The sequence below is a fragment of the Marmota flaviventris genome, chromosome 10 (genome assembly GCF_047511675.1).
Source record: "Marmota flaviventris isolate mMarFla1 chromosome 10, mMarFla1.hap1, whole genome shotgun sequence".
NCBI lineage: Eukaryota > Metazoa > Chordata > Mammalia > Rodentia > Sciuridae > Marmota > Marmota flaviventris.
In genome coordinates, this window is record NC_092507.1 from 57,480,941 (window position 1) to 57,508,698 (window position 27,758).

The window sequence follows — 27,758 nt, forward strand, 5'->3', positions numbered from 1 at the left end:
TTTTTACATATTGCTATACTAGTGTCTGTTGTATTCTGCTACCTTTCCTATCCTCTACTATCCCCCCTCCCTCCCCTCCCATCTTCTCTCTCTACCCCATCTACTGTAATTCATTTCTCTCCTTGTTTTTTTTCCCATTCCCCTCACAACCTCTTATATGTAATTTTGTATAACAATGAGGGTCTCCTTCCATTTCCATGCAAATTCCCTTTTCTCTCCCTTTCCCTCCCACCTCATGTCTCTGTTTAATGTTAATCTTTTCTTCCTGCTCTTCCTCCCTGCTCTGTTCTTACTTGCTCTCATTATATCAAAGAAGACATTTGTTATTTGTTTTTTAGGGATTGGCTAGCTTCACTAAGCATAATCTGCTCTAGTGCCATCCATTTCCCTGCAAATTCCATGATTTTGTCATTTTTTAGTGCTGCGTAATACTCCATGGTGTATAAATGCCACATTTTTTTATCCATTCATCTATTGAAGGGCATCTGGGTTGGTTCCACAGTCTAGCAATTGTGAATTGTGCTGCTATGAACATCGATGTGGCGGTATCCCTGTAGTACGCTCTTTTAAGGTCTTCAGGGAATAGTCTGAGAAGGGCAATAGCTGGGTCAAATGGTGGTTCCATTCCCAGCTTTCCCAGGAATCTCCATACTGCTTTCCAAATTGGCCGCACCAGTTTGCAGTCCCACCAGCAATGTACAAGAGTACCCTTTTCCCCACATCCTCGCCAGCACTTGTTGTTTGACTTCATAATGGCTGCCAATCTTACTGGAGTGAGATGGTATCTTAGGGTGGTTTTGATTTGCATTTCTCTGACTGCTAGAGATGGTGAGCATTTTTTCATGTACTTGTTGTTGATTGTATGTCCTCCTTTGAGAAGTGTCTGTTCAGGTGATAAAGCAATAATGAAATTCATATGGAAAAATAAAAGACCCAGAATAGCAAAAGCAATTCTAAGCAGGAAGTGTGAATCAGGCGGTATAGTGATACCAGACTTCAAACTATACTACAGAGCAATAGTAACAAAAACAGCATGGTACTGGTACCAAAACAGGCGGGTGGACCAATGGTACAGAATAGAAGACCCAGAAACCAATCCACAAAACTACAGCTATCTTATATTTGATAAAGGGGCTAAAAGCATGCAATGGAGGAAGGATAGCATCTTCAACAAATGGTGCTGGGAAAACTGGAAATCCATATGCAACAAAATGAAACTGAATCCCCTCCTCTCGCCATGCACAAAAGTTAACTCAAAGTGGATCAAGGAGCTAGATATCAAATCAGAGACTCTGCGACTGATAGAATAAAAAGTTGGCTCCGATCTACATATTGTGGGGTCGGGCTCCAAATTCCTTAATAGGACACCCATAGCACAAGAGTTAATAACAAGAATCAACAAATGGGACTTACTTAAACTGAAAAGTTTTTTCTCAGCAGGAGAAACAATAAGAGAGGTAAATAGGGAGCCTACATCATGGGAACAAATTTTTACTCCTCACACTTCAGATAGAGCCCTAATATCCAGAGTATACAAAGAACTCAAAAAATTAGACAATAAGATAACAAATAACCCAATCAACAAATGGGTTAAGTTTTAAGTTTTAAAAAAATAACCCAATACTTGGAACACTTACCTTCTTGGAATATGTAAAATACTAAATTAGTGGAAAGAAAATGAATTAAAAAGTGAGGTTCAACTTTTTGTGCTCAATAATGATCCTATTCTTTTCTCTTAAAAATAAGTATACTAATCTGAACTTCCCTAAAGACGTTCAGTCAATTTTACTGAGATTTGGTTCTATGTTTATCTAACTAGAGATAAATAAATATCCATGCTGCATATAAATCACTCTTCCCTTCTTAATTCTTTTTGTTCCCTTATAATATGCAGTAATGCAAGGGTAATAGCATGACTTTCCATTCCAATGAATTTTTTATATCTGTTATGCAATAGAAAAATTGAAATCTTATGTACATCAAAGATGAATACATTTCATGATATTGTGATCTCTGAATAAAAAGTTTATGCCTGTTTGTAGAGCTGATACATGGTCATAATGGAATAAATTGTTTTATATGGTAAAGCAAGATAATGAATGATAAGGCTTAATTAGGCAATGATTCCATTTCAAGTTTGATTGTTGATTTATCATAGCTTCATAGAGACTTTGACACTATAACTTAAGTACTTTAATGAAAATGAATCAATTTGAAAGCTCTTCCTAATTCTGCAGCAATTACTTGATTTTTCTCTCATCTTCTAAAACTTATTTCGATACATGAATGGATTTGAACAGCATCACAGTGGGCAAAAGCACTATTGTTAGTTTTAATGAAAAGCAATTAGAGTTGAAGGCATTATTATGTTTTATTGCCTTGCTAATTATTCTATCCCTTTCCCCAAATGCTCACAAAAACTGAAGATAAGTCATATCCTCTATTTGCAAGGAAGAGAGGGGCTTTTTCTCTTTCAAATACATTTGAGAAATCAGAAATGTGCCACAAGTTAAATGATAAACATCTTTAAACATCTGAGTATATTAAGAGAAGAATAGAGATTCTGCTATTGTATATGTTTATATTGTTAGGGGAGTCTATTTTAGGATGCCTCTTATGGGTTGCTGGGGAAATGTTTACCATGCATTTGTTTTCATATGCCATGGATGTGCTCTTTGGTGTTTGACAAAACATTAGACCATTTACTTAGAGTAAAGCTTATTATTTTGCCCCACTAAATGCCTCACTTTCAACACACTGTCAGTGTGTTATTTATCCGGAAATCACTACCGTTTCCTTCACTTTAAGAATACTTTCCCTTTCAACAGAATCTACTTCTGCCCATGATTATAGTATTAAAATAAACTGGGGATTGACTCTCTGTTTCAATTAAAGAACTTCTTGACAACAAAAACCAGGTCTCTCTCCTGCTACCTTATCAGCCTGATGCCAGGACCTTTTAACTCCATCTAATAACCTTCATCAGGAAATGAAACCAAAGAATAATGTTTTACATGTGTTGCCAGCACTTACTCCATGGGAGACAAGTTGCAGTCTGATCCTGTGATTAAATAAAGGAAGAAAGGAACTGCCTTGTCCTCTCCCACCTCTGAAGTCTACCTCAGGCTCTTTGTCACAGCAGACTCCTTTCTGAACTAAGGGATTTCTGTGTTTTCTGTGTCCCAGTACAGTCTAAAACTATTATAAGAGAACAAAATTGAATTGGTAATGAGCCATTGGGTCATCCTGTATCATTCCTTGCTTCTTCCCATCTTAAACACCTTACAAAGAAGAACTGAACCTTACCTTCTACATTCTCAGTAGCCTCTATCAGAATGCAGGTGTAGTGAATGCTCAATAAAGTAGTCAATTGGTAATGAAGGAAAGAATTCATTGGTCAAATGTGAAGCAATGTTAAATAGTCCATTTCACATAATAAAATTTTTGTTGTTGAAGCAGACAGAGAAGGAGAAAGAGGGAATAAAGTGTCACTTTAATTAACTCACGTAGACTAAGTCAAATTCACTCCTGTGTGAACTCACTGTTGGTCAAGATCATAAAAACTTCTCAAAATTTTCCCCAAATATGTTCCTAAGGCAGAGTCAGTTATGTGGCTGTCTCTAAAAAAATTATTGATGATTTGCCAGCAGTTGATTTTTTGATATATAATGCCACTAAAATAAGCAGAGTCTAGCAGGAAATCTTTCTCTTCTTGCTGAGACTGCTACTGAGTTCCTGGCTCCTTTCCCTTGAGTGGACAGAAGTAAATCAAACCACTTTTCTTGTTTTCTCTATTTTTTCTCCTTCAGAGCTGAATGACATAGTTTCTCTCCCAAATTCATGTACGTAATAATTATATGATTTTTTTCATTCCTACTATATAGTAAATTGCCTCTCTGAAGTCTCCTTCCTGTGAGTACATCTTAGCTAACTTACTATTGCATCATTTACAAAGTATCCCCTTTGGTAAAGGAGAGTTTGTAAACAAAGTAATTTAAAAATAAAATCACATTTTATCCTTTTATATTCAAATTTTTAATTTTGTTTTAATTTTGAACAGAAATTATAGCAAAATATTTTATATAGCATTATCTTTTTTAAATGAATGTAATCAGTACAAGTTAACATTTCCATATTTATTTGGGTTCATCATAGTTCATGATATTGACCTTTTTTGTTGTTCTTTTTGTATGTGCAAGAGCTTGCCTCTGCACAAAAAAGGAATGGTAGATGTGAAGAGTTCTGGTATCAACTTTGTTGTTTTTCCTATCATCTCCTCTATGAGACCATCTGTTTTAATTTCTTCATGTTGACATCTTATTTTTAGTAGACTCTTTATTTGCTCCTTCTAATAACTAATGGTTGAATTGTATATAAAGAACACAAAAACTATGACTAAAACTTCAAGTGCTTCTTGTCATTATAGCAGATTCCGAAATAAATATGTTTATTTCCTGAACATAAAACTCAAAGTTCCGGGAAGTTGATGCTATATTAAATTTGACCAAGAAAATTAGAGAACAAATGCAGCTTATAAGGTCTCTTTAAAGATGCTACATGGTCAGTCCTGAAATGCTTTAAACTCTGAGTTCCAGAAAATTGGGGTTATTTTAATTTGACCTAAGAGTAAGTATGGAACAAATGTAATATAGATTGTTCTACTTTAGTGCTGCATTTCCAGCTTTGAGTAGCTAAAAATTATATTCCACAGTGATTTATTTTAAATCTTAGATTTGATGGACATAGCTTAGCATAGGCAACAATATGAAAGTATTTCAAACGAATTTGTTCTGATTTCAAATCCTTTCTAGCCTCTGAGCCTCAGTTTATTTATTATTTCAATGAGGATAATAAACCCCCCTACAAAATTCTTGTAAGAATGAAATACACTACTTACAACATTTTCTCAATAAACTTCATTTTTTCTGCTTCTCAATCTAATCCAATTCATTAGATATACAAATAACCTGCCTGCCTTCTCAAATTGAAAAACACCTTTACAAAAGTTGATACCACAATTAAAATATCAAATGAAAAATTTCCAATCCTATAAATGTTTTCCTTACTTCATTTTATATAAGATATATAACATTAGGGGGGGTTTTGTTTTGTTTTGTTTGTACCAGGGATTGAACCCAGGGGACCTCAACCACTGACCCCCACATCCCCATTCCTTTTTATTCTTTATTTTGACAAAGGGTCTTGCAGGTTACTTACAGCCTCACTAAGTTCCTGAGGCTGACTTCAAATCTAGGATACTCTTGCCTCAGTTTCCTGAGAGTGTTTGTGTCGTATCAACATATGTCTATATATCTCAGAGTAAATCAGTTGAACTGATGATATTTGTGAAGTTCAGATCACATAAGCATTCAATATGCACTCTCTATAACTATTTTCATATATTTTGATTTGTATAAAACTTTATCAGACGCAATTTTATGTGCATTTGAAGGAATACTAAATCACTCATAATTTGATCTTTATAAATAAATCTGCTATATTATGTTTGGGCAGAAAAGGATAGTTACCCTTTTCTTCTTCAAATATAATTACAATCTATAGCCTCTATACTAAAACCATGTTTCTTCCTATGTTTATGAATTCTCTATTTCAAGCAATTAATGTGAAATATAACATAATTAGATGCAATTTAACAAGTACTTGCTGAGTTTCCATTGAGTTCCTAGGCTTTACTTAGGTAGTCTTGGAAACATCATGAAATTCATTGTCAACTAATAAGTCGCAGTCTCTGACCCTATCCTACTGTCCTTCCTTGGCTACAACTATCTTTGACTCCATCAAAACCTCAATCCATTTAATTCCACTCTTTTCTCATGTATTACCACCTCCAGTCCTTGTTATTTTCTCTGCCCTATTTACATGGTTCAAATTTGGTTGTTAATCATCAGATTAATTCCTTGTGGACCTCCTTGACATCTTTGCTGCTCTTTCATGTCAACAGATACTGCTCTAAGTGACATTGACTCTCTACCTGTTGCCAAGTGGAGCTGATGAGTCAACTGCAGTAACTGGTATTTCACTGAATTCATGATCATAAATCTGAGGTGCAGCCTTAATGACACCCAATAATCATTTTGTATTCCTTCTCCCTCATGACTTCTCTGTCTCAGACTCCCATACCTCCTCTCTCATCTTTATGGCTACTTCCATAGCCTCTCACTATTGTATCTACTCAACTACCAGCATCTGTACCCATCTTCCTGATTTCTGCCTGTTGGTGCAGGTGAATTATTCCTGTTTCCCTTTAAAGCCAATCTCTCCAAATAACAATGTTTTATGCCTGCCTAAGTATATAACTCCAGCGATTCTCCCCAACCTTGTTTTACATTATCTATATTTTTCTCCCTACTTGATTTTTCTGATCAGCATACATGTATACTGCTATTTCTTTCACCTTAAGAAAGCAAAAACAGCAAACAAACAAACAAAAACACTCTTGGCTCTTCTTGCCCTTACAGTCTCCCATGACCTTGTAGCAAAGGCAATAGTGTTTTCTGTATACTCTATTTGCAATTCTTCTCCTCCCATCCTCTCAAACTTAGAATTACTCCATTTTTAAAGCCTAATTACTCCATCAAAAACCATCTCAGTCAAAGTCACAATGACCTGATTACTATGTCCAGTGGTAACTCTAGAGTATCCTCTCATGTGACTTGTCAGCATCATTTGAAATTGTTGATTAGTTCTCCCCACTTCAATCATTTTCTTTATTTGAATTCTATTACTCAATATTCTCTTATTTTACCTTGCATCTCATGGATTGCTCTTGTCCAGTCTTTTTTGTTTATCCCTCCTCTTGTTCCCATCCTCATTGTGCAACGCCTCATGGTTGGTTCAATGCTTGGTTTTCCTCTCTTCACCTTGTACATTCACATGATGCTGCTGATAATTTGTCTCATGGTTTAAATACTAGGAATCTCCAAAGTCTTAATTTATAGCCTACACCTCTCTCTTAAATGCTAAGTTTATATCCAAATATCTACCTAAATTATCTTATTAGAAGTCTCATAGAAAAACTGAATTCTCTCTTCTCTCCAAAATCTAGTCCACATATCATTTTTCCCATTTAAGTTAAAGGCAAAACTCCATCTTGTAAGTTGCTCAGGACAAAAAAATTTGGAGTCATCCTTGATTCCTGTTTTTCTTATATCTCATGTTCATTTCATCAGAAAAACCTATTGGTCTTGTACTCAAACTATATCCAGATTCCAGGCAGCAGTCCGTGGCTCAGCACAGAGCACTTGCCTAGCATGTGTGAGGCACTGGGTACGATCCTTAGCACCACATAAAAATAAATAAAGGCATTGTGTCGCTGTCCAACCAAAATAATATTCATTAAAAAACTATATCCATATTCCATTCCCTTTTTACTCTCTTCTCTTCTGCAACTTAGATAAAAACCACCATCAACTCTAATGTCAAGTCTAACGATTTTAATAGGAGTAGCGTAATGGAGTAAAAGGAATTAAAGATATGGTGGTAAAATGGGTTAAATTCTACCTAAGCTCATTTTCATCTATAAACATCAATTTGATATTTAAATAATTACAGAATTTAAATAGAAATTTAAATGATTAATTGTTCTGAACATTTGGTTCAACTGTTGTAGAATTAAAATGTTATTTCCTAATATGTCTTCTTTACACAATTATTTGAAGAATTAGATGATTTTGTCCAGTGGCATAGGAAAGTATAAATAATCTTACCTATTATTTATTGAGCATTTACCAGATAGGATACTAAATGCTTTACATTCATATCATCAGATCCTCAGAGCAACTTTTTGAATTAAATGAGAAGTAAGTGAATGATACTAAGATACTGTAGTGTCTTCTCAAGAAAGTATGGATAGTAAGTGACAAGCCCGGGACTCAGTCATCCCTTTCCAACCTGTATTTTTAACTACTAGCTATAATACTTTTCCATGTTTGGGCTAAACGATAAGGTAAAGACATGCTCTAGATATTTCTTGAACTTCAGGAGCCATGTAGTACAAATGGTCAACTGCCCCTGGAAACCTGTTTTTCCAAATGTGTTTCCACTTTCATAAGCAAATTCAGACAGTTATGAAAACCTCAGCAAAAAATACTTCCAGGCATAAACTCCATCTGCTCCACAGATAAAGCTCATAGCCTACTCTTTCTCTCTTGCCGCATCATTTTATCTGAATTTAATAATTATCTTGTTTATTGCTTAGCTTTTTGTCTCTATTTCATCAGTTCACTGTAGGACTCTCCCCACACTGGGTACATTTCCTGCTGATATATCTAAATGCGTTGGTAGCTCTACACTTACATATTACTGGGGAAGTCTCCAGGAGTTTTCTGGCCTGACCCCATCTGGACTGCTAGCTCTCCAGGCCTGCTGCAGTCAGTTGCCTTAAGCTATTTCACTGTCATTCTGGGGATTCCCTTTATCTTACTTGTCAGTGGAACACTGGATTCCTAGTTACCATGTTTCTTGCTTTACAACATCATTTTGGTGTCAAATAACTCTATGAAACTTCTTTAAAAATGGTATATACAAAAAAAATATTGAGAATGTGGACATCTAACATTTGACAAAAGGTAAAGATACTGTATTTTTAAATCTAGAAATTTATTATTTTCACCAGACAGCTTACTTTCAGCTTTATTAAGTTTAAAGATTTGTTGGCTTTTCTATCTAGTATATCTGAGTGGTTTAGTGGTGTGTGTGTGTGTGTGTGTGTGTGTGTGCGCGTGCGTGCGCTTGCTTTAAATACTCTCTAACCCACATGTTTAGGAAGAGCAACGCCACTTCTTGAAGTTTTACCATGTTCTCGGGGATTGTCATTCATTTGGCAGGGCTCCCAACTTGTAGCACTCCCTCAGAGTCCCCAAAATAGCCAGGGTTGGCACCCAGAAGATTTTTCAATGGTAGCTATTCATTTATATGAACTTATTCTGAAAGTACAGAAAAAAGTCGTTCATGTGTGTGCTTATTTTTAATGTACTCTGGAGATTCTATAACAAAAATATTACAAACCATGTGACATGTAAACAAGATCAAGGCTCTGGCAGAATCTGTCTTCTGAGAGCTCATTCTTGTGGGCAACATGTGGTGTGAATCACCAGTGCCCTTAAAAAGAAGGCAGAAAGTTCCTTGTCCTTCTCACTGTGTCCTTACATGGTAGAAGGGTCAGAGCTCTCTGGAGCCTTTTCTCTGAGACACTAATCCCGTTCATCAGAGCTCAACCTCTGTGACTCAAAAACCCCACCTTTAGCACCATGGGTCACAATTTCAACACATGAATTTTGGGAGAGCAGAAGTATCCAGACCATAGTGGACACAATCTGATATCTTTCCAACTAGTGAATATATATTCTTTAAAATTTATTTTATGCCAAGAATGTGGTGGCACATGCCTATAATCCCAGCAGCTCCAGAAGCTAACATAGGAGGATCATGAGTTCAAAGCCAGCCTCAGCAAAAGTGAGGTGCTAAGCAATTCAGTGAGTCCTTGTCGCTAAATAAAATACAAAGTAGGCCTGGGGATGATGCTCAGTGGTCGAGTGCCACTGAGTTAAATCCCTGGTACACCCCCAAATTTGTTTTATGCGATGCATGATTTTATAGGAATTTATTATCTTTATAATTTAGTAGGAAGCCTGATATGTCCCCCTAAAAAGAGTTTAAAACATTTTGGCAATGTCCTTCTTTTAAAGTTGGCATTTGACTTTGTTTAATCAGAGCTTAAAATTCACTCTTATTAGTTACTTTTTTAAACTAATTAATATTTTATTTTTATTCTAATTTGTTATATGTGACAACAGAATGCATTACAATTCATATTACACATATAGAGCACAATTTTTCATATCTCTGGTTGAATATAAAATATATTCACACTATGCATGTCTTCATACATGTACTTAGAGTAATGATATCCATCTCATTCCATCATCTTTTTCACCCCATGCCTCCTCCCTTCCCTTCCCACCCTTTTGCCCTATTAGTTACTTTTAAAAAAAAATTTTAAACTCTGATTTTTTTTAGTTTACAATACAGTCTAAATAACTGTAGTCAGCACAGTACACATTAGATGTCTTGAACTTACTCATAACTGAAAGCTTTTATCCTTTGACCAATATCTTTTCATCCCCTTCACCCAGAGCCTGATAACCACCATTCTACTTTTCTATTTCTATGAGTTCAATTTTTCAAGATTTCCCCTATACAAGATATGGTGTAATGATTGTCTTTCTCTGTCTAAGTTATTTCACTTAGAATAATGTCCTCCACCTTGCTGCAAATGGCAAGATTTCTTTTTTTTTAAGATCAAATAATGTTTTCTTGCATATGTATATATCAATATCACAATTTATTTATCCATTCATCCAATGAGCACCTATGTTATTTCCATACCTTGGGGTCTTGTGAATAATGCTGCAATGAATAGAAGAGTGCAGAAGTAGCCAAGAGTCCAGATGCCTCTTCAAGGTCATGGTTTTATTTCCTTTGGATACATACTGCAAATCCAGTAGCTTTACAGGTGTGGCACAAAGATGACACATGTTTTATAATGATATATTTTAATACACACACACAAATAATTTTTCCACATTTTTACATAATGGTGGGATTTATTGTTACATATTCATACATACATGCAATATTAACAATATAATTTGGTCAGTATCCCTCCTCAGTATTTTCCTTTTACTTCCCCTCCTTCCTCGCTCTGGTCCCTTTCTCCTGTTCTTCTTCTCGGTCTTCTATCTTCTATTTTCATGAAATCCCCCACACTTTTCCATTTTCCTCTCTAGCTCTCAAATATAAGAGAAAACATACAACCTTTGACCTACTAAATTTGACTTATTTTGCTTAACATAATATTTGCAATTTCCATTCATTATCCTGAAAATGAAACAATTTTATTTTTCTTTATGCCTGGGTAAAACTCCATTGTATACACATGCACTTTTGATACATAACACACACATTTGTACACACTAAAAGTCTGCTTTTAAAGTAAAGCAGGAGGCATCACAATACCAGACCTTAAATTATACAACAGAGCCATAGTAACAAAAATGGCATGGTATTGGTACCAAAACAGATGCATAGACCAATGGTACAGAATAGAAGACGCAGAGACAAACCCACATAAATACAGTTATCTCATACTAGACAAAGGCCCCAAAAAACATACATTGGAGAAAAGATAGCCTCTTCAACAAATAGTGCTGAGAAAATTGGAAATCCCTATGTAGGGAAATGAAATTAAACCACTATCTCTCACCCTGCACAAAAATCAACTAAAAGTAGGTCAATGACTTAGGCACTAGAATCCTGAACCTAATAGAAGAAAAAGTAGGCCTTAATCTCTACAATGTTATCTTAGGAACTTTCTTAATAAGACTTCTAAAGCATAAGAAGTAAAATCAAGAATCAATAAATGAGATGGAATTAAACTGAAAAGCTGCTTCACAGCAAAGGAAACAAACAGTAATGTAAAGAGAGAGCCCACAGATGGGAGAAAAATTTTACCACATGCACCTCAGACCATTACTCTCCAGGACATATAAAAAAACTCAAAAGAAACTAAGACATTGAGATTTTAAATGACTTATCTATGGTTACCTGAGCAGTAGTGGTGAAACTGGGATTACATTTAACCCCCTCCCCCAAAAAAATAACCCAGTCAATAAATGGGATAAGGAACTGAACAGACACTTCACAGAAGACGAAATCCAATCAATCAACAAATATATGAAAAAATGTTCAACATCTCTAGCAATTTAAGAAATGCAAATCAAAACTACACTGAGATTCCGTCTCCTTTTAGTCAGAATGGCAATTATCATTAATACAAGCTACAATAAATGTTTGTGAGACTGGCGGGGAGGAAGTACACTCATATATTGCTGGAAATTTGTGCAACCATTATAGAAAGCAGTATGGAGATTCCTCAGAAAACTTGGAATGGAAACAACCATGGTTTGACCCATTATCCCACTCCTAGGTTTATACGTTACAGATTTAAAATTAGCATACTACAGTAACACAGCCACTGTGTTGATAGCAGCTCAATTCACAAACCGCTAACCTATGGAACCAACCTAGGTGCCCTTTAACAGATGAATGGATAAAGAAATCCATGGAATATTGCTCAGCCTTAAAGAAGAATGAAATTATGGCATTTTCCAGTAAATGAATGGAGCAGGAGAATATCATGCTAAGCTACATAAGCCAATCCCAAAGAACCAAAGGCCAAATGTATTCTGTGATATGTAAACGATAATTCACAAATAAGGTGGATAGAGGAGAATAGAGGTACTTTGGACTAAACAGAGGGGAGTGAAGGGAGAGGAGGCATTTGCGGGTAGGAGTGATAGTAGAATGAATTGGATATTATTACCCTTTGTGAATATATGATTCCAGAACTTTGTGCATATATGATTCCAGGTGTAGCTCTACATCATGTACAACCAGAAGAATGAGAAGTTATACTCCATCTATGTATGATGTGTCAAAATACATTGTACTGTCATGTAAAATTAATTAGAACAAATTTTTAAAAATTGCCCAAAACAGTCTGCTTTAAAAGAATGCATATGTATATATGTGTATACACACACACACACACACACATGCACTATACTTTAATTCTTCAGTCTTTTAGCACACTAATTTCTACCTCTTTCCTGTGTTCTTTAAGGTAGATAAATTTCATAAATTCATGATTCATGTTATCCTATTTTGATATAATTATTGATTCTTTTACTGACACCTTTACTTCTTTTTTAATTCTAATAATTATAACATTACTATGACACTTATCTCTTTCAGACCTCACTGCATTTCTATGATGAAATTGTTTATCCAATCACCAATTTTCAAAGTAGGAAACTAAAACGTTGAGATGTTAAATGACTTGCCTTTGTTTACCTGAGCAGTAGTGATAAAACAAGGATTACATTTTAAAACCGCAGATTCTGCTCAGAATGATCTTACATTTAAACTGTAAATAATGTCATAAAAGTTTGTATACAAATAATGTAATATCACTTCCGCCACAATCATAAACTCTGTTTTCATTAGAAGATAAAGAGATACTTCTGTTTCTATGTCTTGGTTTACACATAATCTAAGGAAATACCATCTTTAAGGCAGGACCTGTGTAAGTATGGCATGAAGAACAACAGCATGAAATGAGCCCATCTTGGAGGCTTAACAGAACCTGCTAAAGAGAGAAAGGAATCCTGCACCCCTGTTGATCACAGATATGCAAAGCAAACATGAATGCTAAGGGAAAACCTTTCCTTACTGACTTGGATGTCATTTTTATATGAAATTCAAATATCTATAATTATTATTAGAACATTTGTTTACATATTTTCTGTGTCTATTTCTGCACTACATCAGAAGAGTTTACAACAGAGACCACAAAGCCCCAAATCCTTCTCTCTGAACTCTGAACCGAAAAAGTCTGCCGACCCATGACCTAGAGCTCCCAAAGGGCCATAATAATACTCGGTTGTCATTTTAATGTCCACTTCATGAAGGAAGCTTTAAGGGTTATAGCATTCCACAAAAAAAAAGAGAATCAAATTTTCTTATTAAATCATACATACTGAGTTCCCAAATTTTCTTGAGTTCTTAATTGGAAGCCAATATATTTCAGCAATAATTTAAGGCCAGCATAATTTCTTATGAAATTTCACATAACAAGAAACGGGTCAAGAACATCCCATCTCCTTCTTTGAACCCTTTCTTTACAATGAATAAATTACTTGTCTTAGATTTGGCTTTCCTCCTGCTGCTTCACTGGGCCTCAAGGTTATGTGGACATGGTGATCTAGATTCACAAAATCTAGACTGGTGGAATCTTTTCTTTCTTGTGTATCCATTATCAAAATGTTCTACTATATACTGCCACATAATGTTCCTTATCCTTCTGCAAAACACGAAGTACTGAGCAAGGCCAATTCTTAATGGAAACTTTTACGTCCTTAAAGATAATTCCAAAAACTGAGAGAAAATAGTGATGCAGGCATATAGGAACAATTTCATAGAGTTGTTTTTCCTCCTAACTTTTGCAGGAACTGCTACATTTGATTCATTTGTATCAATGGATGGAAATGTCCCTGCATCTTTTTAGTCCTTTGATTCTCACACTATGGAATACATTTGACTTACTGATTTTCAGTTTTGTAGGAGAAACTGTGTTTTTCTATCACATATCTAGTGGCCCAACTGTGACAGCAAATGAGCATTTCTCCAAGGGTAGCTACCTCAAATATTACAGGGAAGACCCAAGGAAGCACAGCTGTCTTTTCACACTTTGAGGCAGAGCCAGAGCAATGCTGTATGCAACAAACACACACACACAATTTTATGCAATTTATTAGAGCCCCATATTAGTTTGGGAATGTGTATTATTTTTGTGATGTGTCTTTAACTACTCTTCACATGTATGTATGTGTCCATTCTTCCCAATTTATAAAATGATTCCTGGAAAGAAAGATTTTATCTTCAATTTTCTTTATATTTATTGATTTTTCTCTTTCCCTATTAGGGCATTGTACTAGCTAAATAATTTAAAGTATTTTTATTTTATTTCTTTAGGTTAATAAAGAGCCAAGATCTATCTCTTGTCAAAAATAATCATCCTCACTTTTATATACAATTACCAATATTGCTATAACAAAGTATTATTTGAGATTCAACCTTTGTTACAAAAATATACGTTTACATGTGCATGCCACGTGACATTATCAGGCTATCATTTCTACTAAATGTTTATCCAAAATGGCATTTAGACTGTATGTTGACTTGTAGTTTTAATTAGTTAACATTAGGACTATACTTTGCTGGAACACTCTCATGTACTTTTGGGTTTGTTTGTTTGTTTTCACCTTTCAGGTGTACAAGAATTCCCAGAAAATATAAAGTGCTGTAAGTGTTTAACAATTATTGAAGCCAGTGTCAATCCCATTTCTAAGTGAGTATAAATTATTTCATTTCATTTGCATTTATGTTCCTCTTGGATGATAATATACTAAAATAATGAAATTTATAATAATAACTGAATAATTGAATCTTAAATGTAGCTTTGATATAGCCTTTAATAAAATGATGGGAAACACATAACCAAATCAGAATACTTCTACAAAAGATGATTTAAAACATTGCTGAGTAGGAATGGTGCCAACTGGCACAGGATATCATTGTTTTGAAGCAAACTATGTCATCATTTTTCTGGAGCTCTCAGACTACATTCCATGGATGATCGTCAAAACTAAGAAAACACTTATTAGTTCTTTTCATAGTAGGAAATTAGTATCAAGGATCTTATGGAAATTCAAGAGAGTTCAAGACTTTAAGATATTGATAAATAGATTAAGAAATCTGTTTGTATAGATCAAAAAATTAAATATGGCTATCAATTGGAAGTATTTGTATATGAGGGATTACAGAAATGGCAGAGATCATCCTATGAAGATAGTACAATAGAAGGTACAAATGATAAGGAGGTTAGGATCAGAGAAGAAGGGTTTTGTGACTTAAGATCTACTAAGGAATTCTATGGAAAAATAAGATTTTGAGATGACCATGACTTGAGGGTGTGATGTAGTGATAGAAGTCTATGGGATCCAGTAAAGAAATTGTGATGGGAATGGCTTGGATGAGTCATGAGACTGAATGGAAAAGCATGAAGTGGAAATAGAACCTAGAAGGCTATTCGCAGTTGTAGTATTATTTGGGATAGATTAAAACAAATCTGTGGTATTGGGATGCAGGTAATAAACTTTCCAAGAAAGAAGGTATTAATTATATCAAACTGACATTGGGATTTGAGCAAAATCTCTCAGCTCTTTGTCCTCATAAAGCTGGGGAGGTTGGGGAAAAGCCCACTGGGAAGGCATTTAATGAATGGAGTATTGTCTATAAGAAGGCAAAGAAGCTAATCAAAGAGAAACTGAAGACAAATTTCATACGAGCGAAGTTGAGGAAAGGGACCTGTTGTTTCCTATGGATCATAGATAAGATTGCACATAAGATCAGGGATGAGGCAGAAGTTTAAAAGGAGGTCTTTATACAAGTTGTTTGTGAAATAATTTGAGTCCCTTTATAGAAAGTGTGGAACATCAAACAATAAAATGTGTTTGAACGTTACAGTGTTTCTGCCTCAAAAATAGAATATGGAGAGAGAAAACCAAAATAGAATACAGAGAGAGAAATCCCAAAATTCTTTGAGCAAATATGATTATTCCAACATTTCCACAAAATAGATGTTACTACAAACATCTCCTTAACCTTAGTCACATGATCCAGCAGAGATAATAAATTGTTTTGTTTTGGTTTTTCCTAATTCTTTAGTTCTGATAGTTTCTATAATTTAGGAACCATGGTAGTTCTTTGGTGGTAGAAGCCAGGTGATAAATTATATCTTTTTTTTAAAAAAAATACTCTTTTTTTTAAGATGTTGATGGACCTTTATTTTATTTTTTATTTATATGTGGTGCTGAGAATTGAACCCAGTGGCTCACACATGCTAGGCAAGTGCTCTGTCACTGAGCCACAGCTCCAGACCCTAAATTATATCTTTACAAAGTTTAAAGTCAGTAGTTTTATGGAATGTTTCTGAATTGCATTCACATATTCGACTTTTAAAAGATGAAAGATACAAACTGTTTCATTTTTAAAAAGAAGTCTAACTCTGTAAACATTAAGCAATTTGGGAATTCATAAAATATGACTCAAGAGAAAAGTAAACTGAAGTAGTATATTAATTCTCAAAGTCAGGTTTTTAAAGATATAAGATGTATAAGTAGGTTCATCCGCTTTTGGAGTATGAGTCAATGAATTTTAATAAATGTACATAGTCATGTAACTGTCACCAGAACTAGATACAGATGATTTTCAACATCCCCAAAAGTTATCTAAACCCAAACATACACTGTAACCTGATTAATATCCCCATGGTTTTACCCTTTCCAAAATGTCATATAAATGCTGTATGTCATATAAATGATATATATCAGATACTTTTGTGTCTGATTTCTTTTATTTAATATATGATTGTGAGATTTAGCCATAGTGTTTCAATAATCAATTCTTCATTCCTCTTTATTGGTAGGTAGTATTTCATTGTATGGCTAGAACATGATTTGTGTATCTATCTGTTGACAGCCATCTAGGTTGTTTCCACTTTTGGACTACTATGAATACTGCTTATATAAATTAAGTACAGGTGTATGTCTGAGTGTGTTTTCTTTTGTATTACATAAATACCTGGGTAATATAGTACCTGTATGTTTAACCTTATGAGAAACTTAAAAATTGCTTCCAAAAGAGCTATTAAATTGAGCATTCCCAACAGCAGTGTATTAGAGTTTCAGTTATTGTTTGTCTGTGTCCCTATTTGGTGCTATAAGTTTTTATTTTTTTAATTTTAGCCAAACTAGTAGATGTGTTATCTCATTATGTTTTTAATTTACATTTTAAGGCATAATTAGTACCTTGCCTTGTACTTATTTTAAAAATATATTGCTTCTTTTTTAATGATTCCAAATTTTTGTTGACACATTTTTATTATTGAATCAAAGAATTGATAGCATATTTTAGATACAAGTCCTTTAGTTGATAAGATATCTGTTAGTGAATATTTGCTCCAATTCTTTGGCTTATCTCTTTGTGTTCTGAATAGTGTCCTTTAAAGAGAAGTTTTGATTTTGGTGAAATCCTACTTAATAATATTTTATAATCTGTGCTCTGTTTTCCTAAGAGCTCTTTGCTAAATTCATAGTTATAACAATTTTGCCTACCCTTTCTTCTGGAACTTTTTATAGCTTAGGTTTTAGATTTTACATTTAAGTCTGTGTTCATTTAAAGTTGACTTTTGCAGATGTGTCAGGTTTAAGCGCTGTGGTTCACTTCTTTGCACATAGACACCTAGTTGTTCAATACCATTTGTTAGAAACATTATCTTTTCATTATAGAATTACCCTAAGTACCTTTATTGAAAATCAGTTGATACATGTTTGGATCCATAGCTGGATTTTATACTATGTTACATTAATCTATATGCTTGTTCTTATCCTATTTCCATGCTATCTTAGCTTTATAGTAAATCCCAAAATCAGGGAGTAAGAATCCTTCTTTCACCTTTGTTCTTCTTCATCAAAATTGTTTGGACTATTTTATGACCATCATTCTATATAAATTTTATAATGAGCTTGCCAATTCTTCAGAGATATAAAATCCTGCTGGCATTTTTATAGTCATTGCCTTGAGCCTATAGCTCAATTTGACTCACATTGGTGTCTTTAAAATATTTAGCATTGTCTCTGAGCATAGTATAACTACATACTTTTTGGGGGGTAATTCTTTTATCAAGGCTTTATGGGTTTCAATATATAAATATTGCACCTTTTATTTATTTTCCTGAACATTTCATGTCATTTGTGCTATTGTAGATTTTTTATTTATAATTCCAATTTGTTTATTACTATTATGTATAAATAATTGATTTATATATATCCACCTCATATCCTTCAACTTTAGTCCTGGATTGTTTCTGCAGATTTGAGGGAGATTTTCTATGTAAGCAATAATGTCATCTGTGAATAAAATAGTTTTATTTTATTATTTTTCATCTGTATGCCATTTATTTTTCTTGCCTTATTATCTTGGCTAGGTCCTCCTTTACACATCAAATACAAGAAGTGAGAATAGAAATCACTGACTTGCTTTCAGTCTTAGTGAGGTAGACTTTCGCTATTATGTATTGTTATTACTTTTTGGCATTTACCAGTCTGTGACTACTACTTGGTTTTAAAGCCACTCCACATTATTAGGAATTAGTTACAGCAGAACCCCATTCCGAGTAGCAAAATCGGTGTTCATTTCCTAATGCTATGTAAGAAATCACCACAAATTTAGCAGCTTAAAACAATACATACTCATTATCTCTCAATTTCAGTGGTTCAGAGTGGTTCAGGAATCTAGGCATGGGTTCCCTGCTTCATGGTTTCACCAGACTGTAATCAAGGTATGAGTTGAACTGTATTCTTATCAGGAGACTTACTGGAGAACAATACAAGTCAGAATCCAACTTACTTTGTTGACAAGTTCATTTCCTCATTGTTATAAAGCTGTATATCCTAGCTTTACCCTAGCTGTCAGCTAGAGGCTACTCTTGGGACCTAAAGGCTGTATATAGTTCCCTGCCACATAATCCTTTCCACGGGCAGCTCACAGCAGGAAGTTTGCTTCTTTAAGGACAACAACTGAGTAAGAGTGAGTGTTCTGGTAAGATGGAGTCTTCTAATATAACATAGTTATGGTAGTGTACAATTTGCCACATTCTGTTGATTAGTAGCAAATCATAGGTCCTACCAACAATCAAATGGGGATGCTTCAAAGGCATGAACATCAGGAGGTGAGGATCAAGGGGGCCACCAGAGAAAGTATTCATCACACCTTTTATATCTGTTTTGCTGACAGTTTTTTTTTTTAATCATCAATGGTTGTTGAATATTTTCAGTTACCTTTTCGACATCTATTGACATAATTATCTGTTTTTTCTCCACTTGTCTGATCATATGGTGACTGGCATTGATTTTTTTTTTACATCAACCCGACTTTACATTGCAGGGATACACTCCACTTGGTCAAGAAGTATTATTCATTTTTCTGTATCAATTGCTGTAATATTTGTTGATGGTTTTTCCATCTATGTTCATGAGGCATATTCTTCTGAAGTTCCTTTTCTTGTAATTTCTTTGCCTGGTTTTGCCTATCAGGGTAAAACTTCATAAAATGAATTGGAAAATGTTCTGTTCTATTTTCCATAAGAAATTGTATAGAATTTGGTATTATTTTCTTATTAAATATTGGCAGATTTTGTCAGTGCAGCCATTCAGGCCTGCAGTTTTCATTATAAGAATGTTTTTTATTGCAAATTGAATTTTCATAATAACTGTATGGTACTTCAAACTACCTGTTTCTTTTTAAGTGACCTTTACTACTTTGTGTTTTGAGAGAAATTGCATACTTCATGTAAGTTTTAAAAAATTATTGTCATATTATTTTTCTCCCTGAAGAAGAATTTTATTTATTTTTTATTTATATATGATAGTGGAATGCATTACAATTCTTATTACACATATAGAGCACAATTTTTCATATCTCTGATTATATACAAAGTATATTCACATCAATTTGTCTCTTCATACCTGTACTTTGGATAATAATGATCATCATGTTCCACTATCATTTCTAACCCCATGCCCTCTACCTTCCCCTCCAACCTCTTTGCCCTATCTAGAGTTCTTCATTGTCATTATTTTTCATAAAATTTTTTTATTGGGCCTTTGATATCTGTGAATTATTTAGTGATTCCCTTTCATTCCTGGTAGTATGTCTTCTTTCAAGTTTTGTTTGATCACACTGACTAGAGATTTATCAATTGTACTGATCTATTTTAAAAAGTATATTTGGTTCCATTGATTTTTATGTATTGTTTTTCTGTTATTTCCTTTGCCCTAAAATATTTATGAAGTAGCAAGTCATGAAAATTCTGGAATATAAAAACTATAGGTCTGAGTGTAACTATTTTAGTTTTAATTTTAGATGTAAACCTCTTAAGTCACTGGAGAATATCATCACAATTAAAACTTAAAGTAACTATTAAATAAGAAAAGCAAAGGCTGTTGTTAATGAGAACCTACAGTATCTCAGGTTCTTATACACAATAATTTCTTTTAATTTTTGCAATAGCTACATTATATAGATAAATATTATTACTAACTTTTTACTGAAAGGAATGCATGAAGCTAGTATTTAAATTCCTAGTTTCTCCTTAATATATTCTACTATATCTGAACATTTTTATTTGGTATAAATTTAAAGGTGTACTTAGAAATTTTGAAATATTCATGATGTTCAACAAGGAGGAAATTATTATAAATTTTGGTACATCTGCTGGGTGAATATCAAGGTTACATGTAGGAGAGCATTTTTCTCTGCTCACATCAACCCCCTTCACTCTTCATGAACAACTATAATACTAACTTCTTCTTAGCTTTCAACAACATCCTAGTTTGAGTTATGAATTATGTAGTCACTGTTTAGGCAATGAAATTAAAAGATGAATTATAAATTAAAATAATGATATAAGTTTGCATTAATGTTAAAACACTTATTAAGAAATTGGAAATACATGAAATGGTAATCATGGTCATGGTCATGAGAAGGTGGTAGATATGAGAAATATTTGGTTTTCTGAATGTTCTATTCATTTTATAATTTTAAGCCTGGAATGAAAATATTTAGAGTAAAATGACTTTCTATTTAGAGTAGAAACTTTAACATTGGTTTCTTAATCCCAATATATTAAAAAAAATTAATTTCATGTAGCTTAACTATTGTATTAGAGGTCAGACACCTGAAATGTTTTCATTTAACTTCTAAAGAAAATGCAACAGGAAGATATAAATGTTGAAACAAGGGTGTCTGCAACCAATATTAATGTGCTTATTTCAGTAGTGAAAATAAGCACTTATAAACGTTTTTAAAATAGCTGGGTCAGGTGATGCTCACCTGTAATCCCAGCTACTCTACTCTGGAGGCTGAGGCAGGAGGATGGCAAGTTGGAGACAAGGCTGGACAACTTAATGAGAGCCTGACTCAAAATTGAAAGAACTGGGCATGTAGCGCACAGGTAGAGCACTTGCCTAACATGAAAAAGGCTCTGGATTCCATTTCCAGTACCACTAAAAAGGAAAAAAAGGTGGGGGAATTAAAAGAGTATTCTAGTTAATATGAAAAGATTAGAATAAAAACAATGCTAAGGAAAAGTAGTGTAATTCTCTTATTTCCTGATTCTTACTGCGGGACAGGTAACCATTTAATTATTGGAGCAAATCTGAAGAATGGATATTATCATTTCATAAGTACAGAAACTGAGCTTTACAAAGTTAAGTAACATGCAAAAGTCACATATATAATAATTGAAAGAACTATAATTCAAACCAGGTCTTGGAGCATCAGTGCCCACTTGCTTAACTACTAAACTGTGTGGGTATCTATTTCTCCTTTCTTTTTTGTAGACTGAATATATTATTTTAAATTTAGGGAATTAATAACAAGAAAGTGTTTATTTAGTAGAGAAAATTATCAATTTATGAAATACATTCTTTGGAATTTTTAACAAATCAGTCAAATGTTGAAAACCATCAAGTCATTTGGGGGTAATAAAATCATTTCATTATTGAAAGCTCCTTACTTAGTATAAAATATTGTATTTTATTTATAGTCTGGAAGAGAATAAAGGGGATAAAGGGAACCATGACTGCCATCTTTATCAAGTGTACCTAGCTTGCTAAGAAATACCTTCTTCCTCATAATTCCCCAGACATTCCTCTGAAAAAGATGATACTGTTAAGTGGGGCCCCTGTCCCAATTAGACACTACAGAATTGTAGCATAAAGTTAATAAAGAAAGTTGAATATCTGCTTAAGCAAACTTATTAACTCTATTTATCAATAATATCTAATCTATTTTTTATTGCCAATTATTTTCCAAATACAACATTAGATGTTTAGAACATTCTTTATCTTTAAATAATTTATAATTTATCCTTCCTAGAAATGGAAAATTCCCAATACTAGCATAAAGCATCATTGGTATAAGCCCTGTACTACATCTGTAAACAGAATTATCCTATAAGTAAAAAAGCATTAATTTTGAATCTCAGCACAGAGTAACCATCAAAATGAATTAAATCAAAAAATACAGATGCTACTAAATAAGGCAATATGTGTGTACATATATCCTTAAGTTTACATTTTTAAAGAAGGAAAGTTCAATATAGAATATCAGCACATATGTATCATAACCAGGCTGAAAAAAATTATTTTATTTTGTATTCTGGTATTTCATGTAATTTATTTTTGGTAGTCTAATTTTGCAGTTTTAACATGAAAAACTTGTGGTCAATTTTTAAGCTCTAAAAGAATGTTTTGTATAAAAATCCAGATTTTTCTGAGGCATTGTCAGAGTAACAGCATTAAAGAAATAGATTTTGATCAAATAAATGATACAATACCATTTTGTGCATATATAGAAAGAATAGTGGACTGAGAAAAGCCAGGTGGTTCTGTCTCTATAACTATAAAATTAGTATTTTTAAATCATTTTTACTAATTAGTAGTGACATTTTTAAAGTCAATTTTCAGATTAATATTTTTCACTTTCTACTTTTATATATATTTCATTGAACTGTTTTTTAAAAGTTATAAGTAAGTCCTTTCTATGAATGATCCAAGGAAATAAGATAATAGGATAGTAAATGTCAATTAAAAACTGTGTTAGCTGTCTCAGCGACTCAGGAGACTGAAGCAGGAGGATTAAGACTAACCTCAGCTAGTTGGCAGAGCTCTAAGCAATTTAATGAGACCCTGTCTCAAAATAAAAAATAAAAGGGGCTGGGGATGTGGTTTAGTGGTTAAGCACCCATGGGTTCAATCCCCAGTACCAAAAAAAAAAAAAAAAAGATCTGTGCCATTATCATGAAAACTATCATACTATCAGAGTTCTGATATTATTGCAACGAAGGAAAACACAGAGAAAAATAATTATTTACCACAGGTTTTTGTTTTTTTTTTTTTTTTCGTGTCATGGGATCAAATTCAAAACTTTGAGTTGAGAATTCAAGGTCCTCTAAATCCTATCCCCTATCCATGATCTCAAATCTTAACCCCCACCCCCAATACTCATGAACAAAATATTCAATTTATAACTCATCTTTCTGTCATCCATCTCAAATATCTTCTTACCTCTACATTATAATCCGCCCCACTTTTCCTCTGCTTCCTGTTTCTTTCTCTTATGCTTTCATGAATCCTTTCTCTCTCGAAGAGCAAATTTCTGGAAAAATTCTCTATGAAGCCATATTCAAATAAGACAACTTCAGTATACAAAACAGAATAAGATGTTTGCAGCAAAAATAACCAATATAACATTGGTGTCCTGAAAATGTATTAGTAATTGTTAAAAGAGAGGATAAGAATATTAGTTATGTTTAATGTGTGTGTATTCCCTGAAGCACAGAATCTCAGCACAGAGTAATTGCCTGTTGAGGGTGTCATTAGTCTGTTTACTAGTATAGGTCTCTGGGCTTTGATCTCTTGGAACAGTGCAAACTCCCATGGAGTTGTCAAACACAGTGAGTGGGGGAGCCCAGTTATTATTGCTGTAATCAGTAGCTGCTATCTGCTTCTGAGGGGTTTTGATTCTCTGGGATTGTGAATGAGCAGAGCAGATTCCAACAGCTGAAGACCAGCAGGGGATAAGGGGCTAGTAGTCAGTGTGTGCTACAGTGAAAAGCCTGGGAGAGTGGGTGGGGCACCAGTAGAAAAAAATGGACAAAACAAATAAACATGTTTTTCACAGAAAACATAAATTGCTCGTAAAATTATGAGATAAGATGTTGTGAATTAATCAGGGAAATAGTTATTATTATTGTTTTACATTTACAAAATTGACAAAGGCAAAGGTTAAGAAGGACATGGGGAGGAGAAGTTCTTGTTCAATAATGGTTGTGTTATAAATAGATGAAACTGCTTTGAATAAAATCTTGCTATATATAATGAGTTTAAATATTTTCTGTGACCCAGTGATGTCACTCTTAGGGATGTTAACTTGGGTAAACCTCTTCTAAAGGTACACTAGAATATATGTTCAACAGTATTCACAGAAGTTAGTGTTTGTAATCACAAAGCAAAATTAGAAACAAGTGTAATGTTCATTAGAAGGAAAATAGTAAATAAATTGTGGCATATAAATATAATGGCATAGTATGCTATGATGGCCATTTATATTAAAATGGATGAATTTGAAAAAAATCTAATGCTGATTTTAAATGTTTCTAGAAATGTACACAGTATGACTTGATTTATGTAATGTGAAGGAAAAAACATGCAAAACCATACAATGTTTCTTTTTTACATAATAAAATAGTTGTATAGTAAAGTTCTTAAAAAGCAAAATAATTAACATCATTTGGGAATTTGTGGAGCAAATCAGAAGATGTAATCAAGGAGTAGTACTCAGAGGGTATCTCCCCCACACACACTTCTTTTATTGGTGCATTATAGTTGCACATACAGATGTGATTTGTTGTTACATATTAATACATACACAAAATATAGCAATATAATTTGGACCATATCACCCCTAGAGCTGTCCCCATCCCTCTGCACCTCTCACCCTGGATTTCTTTTCTCTACTGATCTCTCTGATTTTCATGAGATTCACCTTTCTTTTCCTTTTCCTCTCTAGCTTTCACATGTGAGAGAAAACATACAACTCTTGACCTTCTGAGTTTGACATATTTCATTTAACATGGTGATCTCTAGTTTCATCCATTTTCTTGCAAATGACATTTTTTTCTGGCTGAATAAAATTTCATTCTGTATATATACCACATTTTCGTTAACCATTCATCCGCTGATGGACACCGAGGCTAGTTCCGTAGTTTGGCTGTTGTGAAATATGCTGCTATAAACATGGGTGTGCATGTATCACTGTAGTATGATATCTTTAATTCTTCAGAATAAATGGCAGGGAGTGGTATAGCTGGGTCATATGGTGGTACCATGCCTAGCCTGTTGAGGAGCCTCTATACTGATTTCCATAGTGGTTGTATTAATTTACAGTCCCATCTACAGTGTAAAAGTATTCTTTTTCTCCACATCCTCTCCAGCATTTATGGTTATTTGTATTCTTGATGACTGACATTCTGACTTGAGATGAATCTCAGGGTAGTTTTGATTTGCATTTCCCTAATTGCTAATGATGTTGAACATTTTTTCATATATTTGTTGGCCATTTTTAGTTCTTCTTTAAGAAGTGCCTGTTTAATTCATTTGCCCACTCATTAATTTGGTTATTTGATTTTGGGGTGTTAAGTTTTTTGAGGTTTTTTTTTTTTTTTTTTTTTTTTGTATTTGGGATATTAATCCTCTGTCAGAAGAGTAGCTAGCAAAGATTTTCTCCCATTCTGTAGGTTCTCTCTTCACATTCCTAATTGTCACCTTTTCTTGCAGAAGCTTTTTAATTTGATGCCATCCCATTTACTCACTCTTGTATTATTTTCTGAGCTTTCAGGGTCTTATTGAGGAAGTCATTGCCTGCTCCTTTTGTGCTGCAGTGTTGAAACCCAGAGTATCTCTATTTTTCATTCTAATATATACATGCATATGTTCAGTTATGTATAGAAAATGTTTCATAACAAAGATTGAGCAGAAGAAGGGAAATCATGAAATGAAACTCAGATACAATGTCCCAGGAGTAGGAGAATCAGGAAAACTGTTGTGCTAGGAAGCAAATAAGGCGAGAGCAGTCAAGGATGGCAACTGTTGCTAGGCTGTGTGGGGTACAGAACAAAATGAAGCTAATGGAATTGGGACTTAAGAGGTCATTGGAGCCTTTGATGAGGGACAGGTTTAGTAATAGAGTTGGGGTACATGCCAATAAATAATGGTTTGAGGAGTAGTGAAAAGCAATGAACACCAGCAGCTCTTTAAACAATTTTGGCAGAAAATCTAAGGAAGGAGATAGGTAATAATTTGAGCAGAAGGCAAATTTGAATGCTATTTAAATGTATTTTATGAAAGAACATACTCTGGACTAAACTGCAGATATGTAATAAAATTGCTTAAATAGAAATTTACTTACAGGAAACAATTCAATATTGTTCCAAAAAAACAAATTCTCCTGGAAAATCTTTAATCTTTTCTAGTGAAGAAGATATAATGTTTTAAATAATTACCTCATTTTGTTTCTAAAATTTCCCCCAAAAAAATATTTTATTAATTTTGAATGCCTCTTATACCCTCTGTGGTTCTTAGTTAATTGCCTTTCAATATTCTTTCTCATTTTTAACAAACACGAATTAGATTAAACTGAATCATAATATGTAAGCACGTTGGGCCTACATTAAAGAAATTGTTAGTGAAGCTGTCGGCATATTCCTTCTTTTTTCAGACTGGGTAACTTTCTTCATCTTGGTAACAAATTATAGACAAATTTTAATGATTAAATGAAATCATCAAATATATTCCATATTCTTGCCTGACTATATACATGAATGTTCTATTGAGAAAGTAATGCTAATCTTAAAATTGAAAAGAAAACATGACATACAATTTGAGAGTTCCATTAAAAAAAAATATGTCTTGACTGGCATGCATGAAGTTAGGCCAGCTGTAGGAGATGCTGTCACTAACTTTAGCAGTGACATAAATCTCAGTATAGGAGAGCAGCATGGAAGTGGGTGAATGCCATTTATTTTAATAACAGACAAAATTTTCAAACTGTAACAACATGCTCAATAAATTCTTCCATTACTGTGATACCAAAGGAGAGTTGGAAAATGTATTACATATCTATTTTTTCTTTTCAGAGATATATATTTTTGTTCTGTTTCTATAGCAACACTGATGCAGTGACTAAAACTTTAACTCCCTTTTAGACTCCCTGATGGCTTCACTCAGCTTCTAAACCTGACCCAGCTCTACCTGAATGACGCCTTTCTTGAGTTTCTTCCAGCCAATTTTGGAAGGTAAGACTAAGAAATATGAATTATGCAATTTTATTTCATATTCACTAAGTGCTTTCTGAGCTCCAGCAGATGAGATTTCAAAAGTGACAGTTGTGATTAAAGATAGAGCTCATTATTATACAATAAATAAGACTTAATT

General features: G+C 33.7%; 1 protein-coding gene across 2 annotated transcripts in view; it reads left to right on the forward strand.

Annotated features, from left to right (window-relative positions):
- Lrrc7 (leucine rich repeat containing 7) overlaps positions 1-27,758 on the forward strand; it is a 429,867-nt gene that overhangs the window by 148,575 nt on the left and 253,534 nt on the right. For both annotated transcript variants that reach the window (XM_027949501.3, XM_071618746.1), the window contains exons 4-5: positions 14,911-14,989; positions 27,530-27,619. In XM_027949501.3, the coding sequence (XP_027805302.2) occupies positions 14,911-14,989; positions 27,530-27,619 (169 nt within the window). The remainder of the gene's footprint in view (positions 1-14,910; positions 14,990-27,529; positions 27,620-27,758) is intronic.